The sequence below is a fragment of the Ochotona curzoniae genome, unplaced genomic scaffold (assembly GCF_017591425.1).
Source record: "Ochotona curzoniae isolate NIBS_2020 unplaced genomic scaffold, NIBS_Ocur_1.0 contig_4516, whole genome shotgun sequence".
Classification (NCBI taxonomy): Eukaryota; Metazoa; Chordata; class Mammalia; order Lagomorpha; family Ochotonidae; genus Ochotona; species Ochotona curzoniae.
In genome coordinates, this window is record NW_024466313.1 from 712,723 (window position 1) to 729,976 (window position 17,254).

The following is a 17,254-nucleotide window of genomic DNA, read 5'->3' on the forward strand; positions in this document are numbered from 1 at the left end:
AGGGAGAGCTTTTCGCTGAACTATCTATTGTACTATTTAATACAAACTGCTTTTAACAAAATGATGAAATATATAACCTGGAGAGTTATCCTGTCCACAGAAGGGAAATGCTTCCAGTGGAAACTCAGGACTTGAGTTAGTACTTAATTTAAATGTCAATACTTGTTAAACTATCAAGTAAAGACACTGAAATAAATTAAGTAAATCACATCATTAAAAAAAAAGCTATGAGATCATGACTCTACAAGAGTTGACACAAACAAGGACAAAGCTGGGAGTGACACCTGTAAGTAGGAAGAGGCAAACCACAGCACCCGAACAGAAGGCAGCAGGAAAAGGAATCAAGTATTCCAAGGGTAGAAGGAAACTATCAATTAAGAGTTCTAAATGTGTCAAAATTAATTCTTCAATAAAAAAGGTAAATTAAGATACTGCTAAGAACATACAGACTGAGAAGACATTTCCAGCATCTGAGCCTTACAAGAAATTCTAAAAGTCCTTTAGGCTGTAGGAAAAATAAACGATACCAGACGGAAATTCACACCCACATTTCTATCAGACCACCGTGCCCAACTGGGCACCACCAACCAAGAAGCTCCTGGGGCCGTCTGGGCACTGAAGCCACACACAGATCTTTATCTGCCTCCCTGTTTCTAACTCTGTATTTCAAGTTCATAAGTTTTTAACACACACACGGAGAGGTCAGGGTTGGGATGCAGCATTTTAAGCAGCTGTCCACAGCACTGGCATCCCACATAGGCAATGGTTCAAGTCCCAGATGCTCCCCTTTCAATGTGTGAAGGACAGCAGGCCCCTGCACCCAGGGAAGCCTGGGGAGACCCGGATGAAGCTCCTGGCCTCAGCTTGTCCCAGTCTCATTTGCAGTTTATCAGCTCAGAAAAGACTCCTTCTTTCTAACTCTTTCTTTTTTTTTTTTTAAAGATTTATTTTTATTATTATTTTTTTCATTGGAAAGGCGGATATACAGAGAGGAGAGACAGAGAGGAAGATCTTCCGTCCGATGATTCACTCCCCAAGTGAGCGCAACGGACTGATACTATGCCGATCTGAAGCCAGGAGCCTCTTCCGAGTCTCCCACGCGGGTGCAGGGTCCCAAAGCTTTGGGCCGTCCTCGACTGCTTTCCCAGGCCACAGGCAGGGAGCTGGAAGGGAAGCGGGGCTGCCGGGATTAGAACCGGCGCCCATATGGGATCCCGGGTGTGCAAGGCGAGGACCTTAACCACTTGCGCCACCGCGCTGGGCCCCCTAACTCTTTCTAATACACAGGATCTTTAGACATGTATACACACATCTACACATGTAAATACTGCACAATCTGATATTCACAATACTTTAAAGCACCCATAAAACAAATAGATATAATAAAATCAAAATTAAGAATTTTTTACACAGAAAAAGAAATATCACAAAAAAACATCAAGTTGGGAATGACCAATTCACCTGACAATGCTGTTAGCCTGAGCAGCACTACTCCGCTTCTGCTGTCGCTGGAATCTCTTGCTTCTTCTAAGTTTTTCACTAAATTTTTGACCAATTTTAAAGTCAGAAGAGATTTTCTTCATTTTTTCTTCAAATAAGGCAGACAATCTCAAGGTCATACTGTAAATCTGCAAAGAAATGAAAGCAAAATATTCTAAAATATCTTTAAAAGTAATTGTAGAAAACAATCATCATCAGTGAATCTGCACAATTATTCTATCACTGCTTACACACTGTTCTGGTTTTATTTATTTCCACTCTTCCCCCTTCAGAGACACCTGCAAGAAACAGGAAGTCTCAAACATTGACTTCTTAGATACTCTTATGAAAGAACACTTCTAAATTAGGGCCTAAAATCAGGATGTGTTATCTATACGTGAATGGATCTCAACTGGTGTTTTCTGTTTTTACCCCCCAATGTACAACCATAACATGCACCCTTAACAGTCAGATGAGAAGCTGTTCTAAAGCTGCACTTCAGGCACGAGGAGAGCAGTGTCGCCTGGGAGCAAAGGAACAAAAGCAGCACTTTCACACCAGCTTGAACTTGGAGTACAACTGCTCTTGCTGACACCTTGCTCTAAATGCAAATTACAGTCTTACAAACAGTAGAAAAAACGGTCCTAGACCCGTACGGCTGAAACGCTGGGCCCCGCCCCCCATGAGAAGCCCAGACAGAGCTTCTGGCTCCAGCAAGCCTAGCCCGACCTGCGGCACCCACCCAGGGAGTGAAGCAACAGAATGAACTTCTCTGGCTCCACTGTCTAACTCTGGCTTTCAAACAAACAAACATTAAAAACAGACTGTGATACAAGTGCTCCTGGGTCCCTATACTCCTCCATGCTAAGTACAAAAATGTAATGCTTAAAGGTTGAGTATCAGTCTTACGGCACTACAAGGGGCAGACATTCAACCCTGGAGAACAGAACTGAAATGAAAAGATATTTAAATTTTGGTGCAAAACATTTTTTGGAAAAATTTCCTACATGCCATTTCAAAACTGTATAGATATCTTTAAATTTTATTTTTTCACAAACATTTTGAGATGCCCTCATGTGCATGCACACACAAATGATTCTGAATTAGCTTCCTCTGTACATAATATATATAACATATCATCTGTGTGTGTGTAAAAGACTTCACTGGAAAGGCAGATCAGATTTATGGAAGAAGGACAGACAGAGGGAAAGATCTTCCATCTGCTAGTTTGCTTCCCAAGTGGCCGTGAATGGCCGGAGCTGAGCCAGTCTGCAGCCAGGAGCCTCCTCTGAGTCTCCCACACGGGTGCAGGGTCCCAAGACTTTGGGCCTTCCTCTACTGCTTTCCCAGGCCACAAGCAGGGAGCTGGATGGAAATGGAGCAGCTGAGACACAAACCAGCACCCATATGGGATCCTGGCTTGTGAACTGTGAAGATTTAGCCACTGAGCCATCATGCCAGGGCCCTCCATTATCTTACTAAGTTTTTTTCAAACCTAAATGAGCTTAGGCCATAACTTTTAAAAAGTAAATTATCAAGCCCGACATGGTGGCCTGGCGGTTAAAGTCCTCACCTTGCATGCTCTGGGATCCCATATTGGCACCAGTTCTAATCCCAGCCACCTTGCTTCCGATCCATCTCTCTTCTTGTGGCCTGGGAAGAATGGCCCAAAGCCTTGGGACCCTGCACCCATGTGGGAGACTCAGAAGCAGCTCCATGCTCCTGGCTTCGGATTGGCGCAGATTCAGCCATTGTGGTCACATGGAGCGTGAATCAGCAGACAGATCTTTCTCTCTGTCTGTTCTCCTGTCTGTATATCTGCCTTTCCAATAAAAATAAATAAATCGGCGCAGATTCAGCCATTGTGGTCACATGGAGCGTGAATCAGCAGACAGATCTTTCTCTCTGTCTGTTCTCCTGTCTGTATATCTGCCTTTCCAATAAAAATAAATAAATCTTTTTTAAAAAGGAAATTATCGGGTCCAGCAGCGTGGCCTAGCACCTAAAGTCCTCGCCTTGAACGTGCCGGCATCCCATATGGGCGCCAGTTCTAATCCCAGAAGCTCCACTTCCCATCCAGCTCACTGCTTGAGGCCTGGGAAAGCAGTCGAGGACGGCCCAAAGCCTTGGGACCCTGCACCCGTGTGGGATATCCGGAAGAAGTTTCTGGATCCTGGCTTCGGATCCAGAAACAGCATTGGCCGTTGTGCTCACTTGAGGAGTGAATCATCAGACGGAAGATCTTCCTCTCTGTCTCTCCTCCTCTCTGTATATCTGACTTTCCAATAAATAAATAAATCTTTAAAAAAATAATAAAATAAAAATGAAAAAGTAAATTATCACTTTGAAACCTCTCATCTTCCTATCACTGTTTTTATATTAGGTTTCATGTAAAAAGTAACAATACATTATACATCGTATTTAACAGAAATTGTTGCTAAAACTGAAAACCAATTCCTTCACAAGACAGCATTTCCTGAAACTGACAGCCACAGTCCCAAGACAATAAAAAATTTTAAATGCTTGTTTTTACATATCCCATCCAACACTGTACAATAGCACCCCATTTTATATACATTTCAGTTACCCACAGCCTTAAACCATCACCTGAAATTTTTAGGAATACACAGTTCAGTTTTAAGCTGCATGATACACTGAGCAACATGGTGCTATCTTGTGTTGCCCTTCCTGGTCAACTAGGGTGAGCAGCATCAGTCTGTGCACAGCTGCTACCACAACGGTAGTTGAAAAAGCAGAGACGAAATTCATACATTTATTACATTATATGATTAATAAGTGAATACAACGTTATAAAGCTAACTTTATGAGAGCTACTTCTAGTCACAGCTGACATGATCTGAGAAATGTCCAAAGAAAACACAAAAAATTTAATTAGAGCTTTATAAGTTAATTCAGCAAAAACACAGGGCAAAGGATCAACAGAAAAATGTCACTTGTGAATCTGGCACGGTGGCCTAGTGGCTAAAGTCCTTGCTTTGTGGCCACCGGGATCCCAGATGGTTTGAGTCCCCACTGCTCCACTTCCCACCCAGCTCCCTGCTTGTGCCCTGGGAAAGCAGCAGAGGACGGTCCAAAGCCTTGGGACCCTGCACCTGCAGGAGACCCAGAGGAGGCTTGAGGCTCTTGGCTAACAGCTTCAGATTGTGTGAACTCCAGCTGTTGTGGCCACTTGGGGAGTGAACCACCAGACGAGGATCTTTCTCTGTTCTCCCTCACTCTATAAAAAAAAGTCTGACTTTCCAATAAAAACGAACACATTAAAAAAAAAAAAAACAATTAACTATGTAAGGATTGATAAAAATATAATAAAAATAGTTTCAAAAAAAAATAAACCACTCATATTTCTATATCCTAACAATGAACAAACATAAAAGGAAATTCAAAAAGCAATTTAAGGGGCCAGTAGTACATCTGAATTGGCCAATCTTCCACCTGCAGGCACCAGCATGGCACATGTGTGCCGGCTTATGTCCTGGCCACTCCCTGTGTGTGTGGCCTGGAAAAGCAGAGGAGGATGGCCCAAGGCCTTGAGACCCTGCACCTGTGTGGGAGACCCAGAAGAGGCTCCTGGCAGTATTGCTTTATTATCATTAATGGTTTAACTTCCACCAGCAAGAAAGCAATCCACATAGATCAAACATACTTTTTTTTTTAATAAACCACATAAAACTTACCTTTGATCTTTTGTTTGGTGTATACGCTTTTGCATTGCTAAATATCAATCGGATGTCTTTGCAAAATTCCATAGGGCTGTCATAATTGCCAGCTTCTAGAGTTTCCCTTACTGTTCCAAAATCCATTGGAGTATCTATAATATCTCGGTAGTCCTAGGTATTAAAAATACTAATTAGTTCACAGATTTCCTTCCCGCTCTCAGCAATGTAAATGCAGCCACTCTAGAGGAAGCAGAAAAAGCATACATATTCTAAGATTCATTAATAATGCTTAATGTCTGAAACTAATTCAAACACTACAAAGAAAGAAATACACCAAATATTGAGGTCTATTTCTTGGGAGTGGGACACGGCACGCCCTATGTGGTCAGACAGTGCCACATCTCCATTCAGCCTGAGCTGCTGAAGTCAGGTATTCCCTGGGTCCTCTTCCAGCTCCTCTATGGCAGGGGCTAAAACAGACACTTTAACCCTGGTGCCACATCACAAAGAGGATGACATCAAAGCTCCCATTTCTATTTCACACTGGTTAAACCAAGTCTAACTTCTCAGATCTACTGCAAGAACGTCTGTCATCAAAGAAAACTATGCGACACAGTACTTCCACAGTAAGAGATAAAATTAACAGAAAATCTACACATCTTCATTTTAAAGATTTGAAATCACTCTACCCAAGCTTCTCTGCACACAACATGAAAAGCCCCGAGCAATGGGAACTTACTGGATATTCAACCAAATCCACAGGCTGTCTAAACGGCTCAGAGTCTTCACACTGAAAAATCAAGTTCACTAGTTCCTTACACTGTCTCTTCCACCTGCTCTCAGCACGGCTTGCAGCTTTGCTCCTCCTTCTTCTCCAGTAGTGCACCTAAAGACACATCCAGAATAATGAAAATGCTTTTAGTCTTCGGAAATTCACACCATAAGGCAAATTGGCAAAAAGGCAAGGCAGCGGTTCCTGTTGTCTTCTGTGCTGTGTTTTGTTTCAGCTATTTAGATTGCCTTTGTAGCTTGATAAGCATTTTTTTCTGTATTTTTGTTAAAACACAATGTCATAGAATTTGCTCAAAACATCTTCTCAGAATAAAATTTTATGTCAAATTAATAAAACATTCTGAAACAATCTGCCAATCTCAGAAAAACTGCAAGACTACAAAGATTCCAAGATATGAAAATCACTCTACAAGGCATGTTATCTACCAACTTTCACCCAACTGTGTAGCGTTTACTTCAGAATCTCAAGGATCATATTTAATGATAACAAAGAGATTAATGGCTCCATCAAGTACATCTACACCATAATGATCAGAACCTAAGACTGTGCTCTTTTACAGGTAAAGAGATATTTGCAGATTTAACTCAGGATTCATACAACGTGAGAGTTGGTGGAATAACTCGATTAAGAGCATGGCTGCATGTAATCCCAAGGTTCACTTGAAGGACTGCAGCGAGAGCAGCTGGAGGACACAGGAGGGTCTGCACACAAGGACCGAGGCAGCCACACGCCTGCAGAGAACTCCGAGTTTCCCTCCATGGCAACTAGACAACAATCAAATCTACACAACTGAGGAATAATACATTTTAGTTGTTCAAACAATAACTTGTCCTACTTTGTATATCAGACAAAGCGAGCATACAGACATTAGCACTTGGAATTCATTTACAAATGTATTTATCTAAGATTTTAATTTTTATTGAAAAATCAGATTTACAGATAAGGAGAGACAGAGAAAGATCTTCCATCATCTGCTGGTTCACTCCCCAAATGGCCACAATGTCCAGAGCTGAGCTGATCTGAAGCCAGGAGCCTCTTCTGGGTCTCCCACATGGGTGCAGGGTCCCAAAGCTTTGGGCCGTCCTCAATTGCTTTCCCAGGTCACAAGCAGGGAGCTGGATGGGAAGTGGAACAGCCAGGACATGAAGTGGCGCCCATATGGGATCCTGATGCATACAAGGCAAGGACTTTAGCCACTAGGTTACTGTGTTGGGCCCTACAAAATTTATTTTTATATTTAATTTAGAAGTTGTGTTCCTTTTCACACCTCTACCTTATTTTCTCGACAAACCTTCATTTTTCAACTAGATTCAGCCCAAAATCCTACTTATGTGTCCTCACACAAGGTTTCCTTCCTTTCTTTTTCAATTTTAAGCAAACACAACTCTTAACTAGGTTCCCAATCTTCAAATTACATTCTTTGTAATAAATGCAAAAACATCTCTCAGTCTGGAGGCTTCCAGTATAACGGCAGCATTCACTTTCAAAACAAGCTGGGTCAGTGCCCTCCACTAACACGCAGTAGGCCACAGTTCAACAGACACGGTAAACTATGTGCTGTCAAGGGCCAGTGTGGTGGCTTAGAATACCAGGACCTCTGCCTATGGTGTCAGCACCTCATACGGGTGCCAATTTGAGTCCCAGCTGCTCCACTTCCATCCTGCTCCCTGCTCATGGCCCGGGAAAGCAGCAGACTGGCCCAAGTCTTTGGGACCAGTCACAGAGGAGTTCTAAAATAAGCTCCTGGATCCCGAATTTAGACCAGTTCAGTTCCAACCCCTGAGGTTGAAAGCTGTCTCTCTGAAAACCTGCTTTTCCAATAACAAAAGAAATACATCTTGCAGGAAAAACACTTTTCTCTATGCACTATAAGCCACTACTTCCTAAAATCATTTTGGGACTAACCCTGTGGCACGGGAAGCTAAGTCACCACCTGCAGGACTGGTATCCCAAATGGGTACTGGTCATGTCCTGGCTGTTCCACTTCCCGTCCAGCTCCAGAATAAGATTCCTGGGAAGCAGCAGCAGATAGCCCAGCCACTTGGCTTCCTGCACCAAGTGGAAGATCCAAGCAAACCCCCAGGTCCTAGTTTCAGTTTGACCCAGCTCTGGCCATTTGGCTGTGAACTATCAGATGGAACATTCTCTGTTTTGCAAATAAATCTTTAACCCCCAATTTGGCTTCATCTCATAAAATACTGTTCAAACTTTAAGTTTTCACTAAATCTTTCTTGTATCTCCTCTTTCGATGACACTTCTCATAAAATATTCAGTATTCACATAACTAATAACTTCTACAACAAAATCGAATCTTCATCTCCAAACAAAGAGCAATCACAGCACAGAAGCAATTCAAGCGGTGACTTACTCCCCTCCTTCCAGAAGATGTTTTAGGAAGATCACTGTCATCCTAGGAATAAAATCAAAACACCTTAAATGTGCACATTCTCAACATAAATAAAATACCTAATAAATACAAAGTGCATGAAAGACAACTGGTATTATCAAAGGGGTAACTTGTCATTAAAAAAAAAATCTCAAGATAGACTATCAGATTATCTTTATGGTATCCAGGTGTAAAAGACACTGTAATTTTTTTTTAATTGCAAAGGCGGGTATACAGAGACAGAGAGGAAGATCTTCCATCCCATGGTTCACTCCCCAAGTGACCACAACAGCTGAAGCTGAGCCAATCCGAAGCCAGGAGCCAGGACCTCCTCCAGGTCTCCCACACGGGTGCAGGGTTCCAAGGCTTTAGGCAACATCTTCAACTGCTTCCCCAGGCCACAAGCAGGGAGCTAGATGGGAAGCAGGGCTGCCGGGATTAAAACGTGCGATCATATGGGATCCTGGCATGTGCAAGGCGAGGCCCTTAACCACGATGCTATCGTGCCAGGCTCGACACTGTAATTGTTAATAAGCCTTTTTACATCCATTAACAATACACACTAATACTAAATTCATATTTACTGCTACAGAAGGTTCTTTTGTGCATTTCCCAATACAACAAGCAAAAGCAATTTTAATCTATATTTTATTTTTAATCATAAAACACCAGAAACACCGAAACTCCTATAGCTCCTGGTTTTTCTGTTCTACAGGTTTTCTTATTCCCCGTGTCACTTACAAGTATTCATGATCTCAGTCAACAGAAAAGTTTTATTTTCTTTTACTGCATCATGTAACAAGAACTTATATAGACTGATTACGCACTATTTAAAAAAAAAATCCTGCTACTCCATACCACAGGCTAACTCTTTATAACATAAAATTAACCACCACTGTTGTTTGCTGATGTACTAACACTTCAGTACCACCACATTTTTACAAGTTCAACTTCCTTAACTTCTGGTGATGATTAAATTCAACTTACACAAATGCAGGTTTTACCAAAAATAATTCTAAGAAATTTTATATGATGTTTTGCACCTGGTGCAATTTGGAAAGGGAAACTTGGACAGGGAAACTTGAAAAATACCTCAAGTATTTTTCAGAGTTTAAGTGATGGTCAATATTGCCTAATACAAATTACCTCCTACCTGGCATACAGTTCATTGGAACAGTGCAAAAAAACTGGCATTAAGAATTTCTACCGGGCCTGGCTCGGTGGTGCAAGTGGTTAAGGTCCTTGCCTTGAACGCACCAGGATCCCAGCAGCCCCACTTCCCTTCCAGCTCCCTGCCTGTGGCCTGGGAAAGCAGTCGAGGACGGCCCAAAGCTTTGGGAACCTGCACCCGCGTGGGAGACCCGAAGAGGCTCCTGGCTTCGGATCGGCATAGCATCAGCCGTTGCGCTCACTTGGGGAGTGAATCATCGGACGGAAGATCTTCCTCTCTGTCTCTCCTCTCTGTATATCCGCCTTTCCAATAAATAAATAGTAAAAATAAATCTTAAAAAAAAAAGAATTTCTACCTATTTTCTAAATCACTCATTATTTTGAAATTATCATTTGAAATTAACAAAATTAGAAAATGAACAGAACTCCATACCAAATCCTCAGCATTTTGATCATCACTTTCAGACACGTTAGAAAGTTCTGCAATATTTGTACAATCTTGATTCCTGGAACAACAAGCATCCACATTACTGGTATGAACACAGTTACTATTGCAAAGGACTTAAAATGCATACCTATTTAAAAAAAAAGACTGCTGAAATAGTAATTTCTCAGAGTAGTTGAATTACACAGAATAATGACTAGTTACACAAATTCATCAATAGGAACTTTTACATTGCTGACCTAGCAGCAGACAGTGGCTAAATCCACTGCACGCTTCGACACAGACGCCAACTTGAGATTTTCTGAAGTAGAAAAGGTGATTCTGGAGTAAATAAGAGAATGTGGTCCTTGGGAATAGCCCAGGAAAGGTAAGAGTAACTAGTTCTAAGAACTTCTTCAATGTGTGGACAGACACTGAAATGATGGTCCTGGTTTGTAAATGTCTCCAATGGAACCTGCTTTCAGGTAAAGAACTGTAAAGAACGTTTACAGTTGTAGGAGAGGGGTATTTAAACTCATTGATTTTATAGGCCAGTGAACTTAAAGTCACCTACCCAACTTTTGAAAGAATGTTTAGTTTGAAAAAAATGTTTACTAGAACAATTAGGTTAACACTTGGGTTTTATTTTGAAGATCACTTTCTATTCTATTCCAAATTGATGTTTCACTATAAGAAAATGTATGAAACTTCACAATGACAATATTTTCATATGTAAATGCAAGAAAATTCAACTGACTCATGAGGAAGTGATCAGATCAACCAACACGAGGCACACTCTACAAGTATCAAAGTGGTATTCATGAAGATGATGAAGTTTGTGAGCCCAGTTCCCAGTTTTCAGCCCGGCCTGGCCCCAGCCAACACAGGCAGCCAGGGACACAATCGCCAGATTGCACAGTCTGTCTCTCCTGCTTCTCCAATACATCACTAAATGCTGAATGAGGTCACAAAACAAAGGGGAAGACTGAGAAACACTGAAAGAACTTCAAAGAAAACAAAACAAATGCAATGAAGAATACAGAGTAGGTTCTGAAATATAACAGACATCATTGTCAACAGTAGCAATATTTAACATCTTTGTACACTGACTTTTTTTAATAAGTAAACGCTCATAACCTGGAACATTGTATGAAGCGTATATGACAAGACTCTGCAGTATAAAATTTAAAAATTTAAAAATTTTGAAAAGCAAGAAAAAAATGAATTGATCATTTTCACTCCTTTATTAAAATTATAATAAACATATAAAGAAATGTCATTTAATGTAAAACACTGAACAAACTAAAGTGAAAGAGTAAAAATTAAAATCGACACATGCAGTCACCTTATGCAACATCTATGAGATTACTTACTTGATAAATTTTAAAAGTTGATCAGTAATCTTTTTGGCTGACCTTGCAATTACACTCTCAGGTTCATTAAAGGTTCTGGCATTATGTTCTATGTATCTGACTTCCCAAATTAATGCCGATAGTCTCCTTCAAAGTAAAGTAGGCAAATTAGGGTTTAGAAACTGGAGACAGAAGTCAAGTCTACAATACTAGCACATTAGTTAAAAAAAAAAATCCTAAGTGCAAAGTTATAATTAATAATCCAACACCAGTGGTTTGATTACAAACATTAGAAATCACACTGGACATGGAACCGCAGGAAATAATTTCAGGAACATAAGCATAACAGGTCATTCATTCAACCACATGCAGAAAATCAACACAGTAATCCTCTTCTCATACTTACGTTCAGTAATGAAAATGTGTTAAATATCACAAGCCCTAAGACAATCTCACTTTCAACTAGAAAAGTGTTTTCTTGGCTCACATAGCTAAGATGATGTGAACTCAAAGCTAACATGATGTGAACTCAACAAGTCTCTCTTGGGCTGGCACCCGTGGCACAGCCGGGTAAGCTGCCAGAGCACGAAGCCTCCCAGTTGTCCTGCTTCTGGTCCACCTTCCTTACAGTTCCTAGGAAGGGGCCCCGGAGGACGGTTCATGCCATCAAGCCCCTAAGGGATCAGGACGGAGCTTCCGGCTCCTCACCTGAGCCTGACCCGATCAAACTGCTGCACCCATCTGTGACCCAACTGACGGAAGATCTCTACCTCCTGTCTGTCTCACCTCTCCCTCTGTTGCCCTGCCTGCCAAACAAAGAGATCTTCAAAAAGAAAGAGACTGCTGTAACAGTAATTTCTTAAAGTAGTTGAATTATAAAAAGTGTTATCAATTACAAACATCATTAAGAATAGGAACTTTTATACTGCCAGCATTCTAGAAGCAGGAGATACTAATGCCTCTGGAAAATCAACCTTATCCCAAACCCCAATTAACTAACTACCTTTAATTTTCAACTGAACAAATAAATACAAATTTAGCACCAAGTTTTATAAATCAGGAACATTGTGGTATAGTGGGTCAAGTTGCTGCAGGTGACACTGGCAACCCATAGGAGCAATCGTTTGAGTCCCAGCTGCTCCACTTTCCACTCAGCTTTCTGTTAATGTGCCTGAAAAAGCAGGAAGATGGTCCAAGGAGGCGGGACCCTACTACCTACTTGGAAGACCCAGAAGATCCTCGGTTTTCTCTGGCCCCGCCCTGGCCATTGGGGCCATTTGGGGAGTGAACCAGCATAAGCAAGATGTCTCCCTCTCCATCCACCTTCCCTCACTCTCTTATCTCTTTCAAATAAATCTTTTAAGCAAGTTTTTAAGAGTCGGCGTACTTAAGACTAAGGACTGAGTACAGCATGTAACCTTACGCTTGTCAACCTTGTTCCTAACACAGTAATAGTTCAGGAACAGGGTATGAAACAGAAAAAGCCCATCACTCCCTAACCCGTCACCATCTCCCTCAGCTCCCACCACCTTTTTGCTAATCTGACGTGGTAAGGCCCAAAAGCTCTTTCAAATGCTTTTGAAAGCAAATTTCCACTAACCTGTAAAAGCGATTGGCCAGCCTCATGCGGATTGTGTACAAATCAGTGGGATAAGCTACCACAGTGCAGTACTTCGGGTATGTGCACAGATCCACAGGACCTGCAAAAGCTGCTGCTATGTCTGTGAGGGAACACAGAAAAGGTTCTATCAACATCTCTAGAAAAAACATTGAATATTACAGACCAAACAGAATCAAAATTCAGAAAATTACAGAATCAAAATTCAACAAATAGGAACTAAAGAACACAGTTTCAGCTGTGCTGTTTTAAGATATATTCCTAAAAATCTACAAATGAAACCTTTCACCCGAAAAACACTTACCAAGATTCAAAAGTTGATCTATACCACGGATAATTCGGTCGCATTCTTCATCCCTTGATTTCTGTCCCCATTCACCATCCTGTGGTTTATAAAGCAATTTCTCCAGTTCCTCTGAGGTGACAGAAATACTGGCTCCTAACTCTTCGGGTGGATCGACTATGAATCCCAGTTAAAGAGAACAGAAAAGGGGGCAGGGGGAATGTAAGAAAAAGAAAATCAACCCAAAAGACATATGCTGCATTAAAATTCAATTTTCAAAGTTCAAATAGCTAAGCTATCTCCACAATCAAAATTACAATAGTTCAAACTTGTAACTCCTGACTGCTTAGCTTTGGGTACAACGATAATCAACCTACTCTAACAAACTGGTGTCACCGGTCTTACTCTACTTCATATAGGACTACTTGAAAATGCAATTTGACAATATTAGTTTTAAAATTTACATTATGATCAGAATTTCTATTAAAACAAAATGTGTAAAATAAGCCCAACATGTCAAACAGCTAATTTTCTTTTTTTTCTTTTAAAGATTTATTTATTACAAAGTCAGATATACAGAGAAGAGGAGAGACAGAGAGGAAGATCTTGCATCTGATGGTTCACTCCCCAAGTAAGCGCAACGGCCGATGCTATGCTGATCCGAAGCCAGGAGCCAGGAACTTCTTCCAGGTCTCCCATGTGGGTGCAGGGTCCCAAAGCTTTGGACTGTCCTTGACTGTCTTCCCAGGCCACAAGCAGGGAGCTGGAGCTGCCAGGATTAGAACCGGCGCCCATATGGGATCCCAAGGCGTTCAAGGCGAGGACTTTAGCCGCTAGGCCACGCCGCCAGGCCCCAGATAATTTTCTTAAACTCAAAAATGCAGACAAGAGTAAAGAGCTTTCTTCTTAAGATGTGTGTGTGCTGTTTCCTTATGGCTCTGAGGAAGTGAGAGAGACACCTGCTCCTGTCTTCTGGCTCACTCCTCACGTGTCCACAACAGCCAGGATTAAGTGTGGCGTGGTAACAGGCCCAGGGACACAACCCAGCCCCCTGAGCCATCGCTGCTGCTTCCCAGAGCCAGCTGTGGTCAGACACCAAGGCCAGTTATCAAGCCCCAACACTGCAAACCAGAGGGAAAAGAAAGTAAGTTCATAGTATTTGTTTTTTGACTCTGAGTTAGCTGGGAGAGCTGGAGCACCGAGAAGAGTCGCGGCCATGTCACACACTGACAGAGGGGATGCCTGCGGGCTCTCCTCATGCACCTCCCCGCTGAGACTCAGTCAGATGTTTAATTACACTGTAAACGCACCGTAACTTGAGATTCTGACGCACAGTGATTCTGATGCAGTCTTGCTTCTGGGAATATTTTGTTAATGTAAACGGTACATGGTAACTATTCGCTTATAACTTAGGTTTTTGCAAAGGAAAATATTTTCCCAAATTTATTTTCTGCATGAACATAAGAGAAGAAGACATTCTAGCATCCTGACACTATTTGGGGGGTAAGTATTTGATTCAGGGCAAGGCCTGCATTCCAGCCCCAGCTCTTCTTCCCGCTGCCGGATGCTGGGAGGCAGCAGGTGACGGCCAGTTAGTCGGCTCCCTGACATCCACACAACAAACGTGGATGGAGTTCCGGCCAATCCAGATGACTGTAGGCATTTAGGGAGTGAACCCACTCACAGAAGACCTTTCTTTTCAATACATTTTTTTATTAACAGTTACACCAGCATTCCTGACTTTCCATACTGCGCGCCAGGGTAATCTTGTCACCAGCATGTGGGTTAATCTGCTTGAGACACTTCGAGTGCCTGGCTTTGCTGCCCAGCTCCAGCTCCCGAGTCTCAGGGCCTTGCTGGTCCCACAGAGCCCAAGCAGCAGCAGCGATGACCCTCAGGTAATTCCACTGCTGCCACCACACAGCAGACGTCAACTGAATCTCAGCCCGAGCCCTGACAGGGCTGTTACGGGCATCTGGGGAGACAAACGCCAGATGACAGCATGCCTTCTCACTCCTCAAATAAATGATTTAAAATTAAAACAAACCAAACTAAAACAAAAAAGAAAAGAGGCTATATGGAAAGATAACATAATCTATTGCTTAAAATCATTAATGTTCACTAATTAATTAGGGCTTTTTCTGTTATTTCCACACAAGATGAAAGAATAGGAAGTGCCTATAGCCCCAGCAGCTGAAATTGCTCCCTCCTCCACCCACACACTCATCACCCTTCACCCTCAGGAAAAAAACAAAGAGAAACAATTGCTTTCAAGAGAGAACATTATGCAAAGGACAGAAATCCCACAGAAAAAAACAAAGGAGGTCAATGCCGTGACTGCTCAGCTTGCCTTGAGTAGCCAGGTCAACACAAGAAGGAAACTCAGGGGTGGGTCTAGACTGGTGACCAAAGGTGACGACAAAGAACCGAGTACTTCCTGCTGCTAGGGTTCAACTGGCTAATCCTCCCCTTGCAAACACACGGATCCCATAAGAGCACTGGTTCATGTCCCAGCTACTCCACTTTCCTTCCAGCTCGCTGCCTGTGGCCTGGGAAAGCAGAGAGGATGACCCAAAGCTTTGGGACCCTGCACTAGTATGGAAAACCTGGAAGAAGCTCCTGGCTGTTGCTTCTGGATAGCTCGGCTCTAGCTGTTGCAGCCACTTGGGGAGTGAACCAACAGATGGAAGATCTTTCTGTCTCTTTCTGTGTAAAATCTGCCTTTCCAATTAAAAAAATCTTAAAAAGGAAAAAAAAAGAACTGAGCACCACGAGAACAAGTAAGCTAGAGTCAACAGTGTCATAAGGGGTCCCTCTCAAGTATTCTGATGGATACTACCTGCAGTCCACGTGCTTCAAAAAGCAGTGTGAGGCCAGAGAAAGCAGCTAATGAACAGACTGGTGAAGACAGGTCTGAGTCAGGACAGGAACTACGCCTGCTTCCCCGGCCAGGCAGGGCACCGACCACACACTGCTCAGGACAGGGCAAACTCTGGACTGAGACGGCGCCAATCCCATCTAACATAAAATGTTTCCAACTAACTTAACTGTGATGTGGGACAAAGCTCAGGAATTATTTACAGGGATATAAAATGCATCACTGGGAGGATGACCCCCACATCCCATGCTGCACACCTAGGTTCAAGTCCTAGCCACGAGCTTCTTGCTCAGTAATGCACTGGCAGAGAGGTGAAGCCGCAGGCAGCTCAGGCAGGCAGACTCCTGCCCTCCCTGCTGTGGGCCTCAGGGATGCAGATACCTAGGCAGGTGCTGATGGATACAAGATCTGTACAAGATATGTACTTGTTTCTGCCTTTCAAACAGCAGCAAAAGGAAGGAAAATAAAACAGTTATTCTTAAAAATACTTTTTAAAATTCTTATTTCTAAAACAAATCTAGATAACGTATGTATGTAAAGATAAATAGGAAGGAAAAAGGGCTCCGTCTCCAGACAGACAGAGCAGAATCTCATGGAGCAAACGTTTCATGTGTCTCAAGCTAGAGACAAGATGAGTACCTACTGTTAGTTATTTAACGCACTTCAAGTTCTTATATTATTACGCGCAGCCAATTCTTGCAGCCTGGTTCTTTTTACCATGAGCCAAAAACAGCAGAGGCACCGTGGCACTTTAGCAGATTTATTCCAGCAGGGCAGGAACAGGATGGAGGTGGTGGGAGATCAACAGTAAAAGGAGGGGGGGAAGGGAGGCAGGCAGGCACCTGGGGGGCCCTTTAAACCAATCAGGTGAGCCCACAAGGTGTGGGGGCGGGGACTGGGATGGATTGAGGGCAGGCTCCCAGGGGATTGGTGCAGGGTCCAGGGTGGGATGTTGGAATAACTCCTTACATACACTGATGATACAGTGTGGCACTGGAAAAAGGGAGCCGGGAGACATGGGCTGCCCTCTCAGGAAGTTTAAGGAGATACAAATGCTCAATCAAGGCAAATAAAAGGAGAAAGAAAGCAAATGAAACTAACGTTGCTGCAGGCAATCCACAACAGGTCCTATACAGGGCACGGCAGGAGGCCAGGCTGGCTGTAAGCAGGCGTCTACTTCTCATAGGAAATAGA

General features: G+C 42.6%; 1 protein-coding gene across 3 annotated transcripts in view; it reads right to left on the bottom strand.

Annotated features, from left to right (window-relative positions):
- Positions 1-17,254, bottom strand: part of BRWD1 (bromodomain and WD repeat domain containing 1) — a 107,884-nt gene that overhangs the window by 13,294 nt on the left and 77,336 nt on the right. For 2 of the 3 annotated variants that reach the window (XM_040986630.1, XM_040986631.1), the window contains exons 30-37: positions 13,204-13,359; positions 12,882-13,002; positions 11,303-11,428; positions 9,939-10,011; positions 8,318-8,359; positions 5,896-6,042; positions 5,175-5,327; positions 1,462-1,628 (exon numbers count right to left, since the gene is read on the bottom strand). In XM_040986630.1, coding sequence (XP_040842564.1) covers positions 1,462-1,628; positions 5,175-5,327; positions 5,896-6,042; positions 8,318-8,359; positions 9,939-10,011; positions 11,303-11,428; positions 12,882-13,002; positions 13,204-13,359 — 985 coding nt within the window. Of the gene's footprint in view, positions 1-1,461; positions 1,629-5,170; positions 5,328-5,895; positions 6,043-8,317; positions 8,360-9,938; positions 10,012-11,302; positions 11,429-12,881; positions 13,003-13,203; positions 13,360-17,254 lie in introns of all 3 variants that reach the window. The other variant, XM_040986632.1, reaches the window with a different exon arrangement.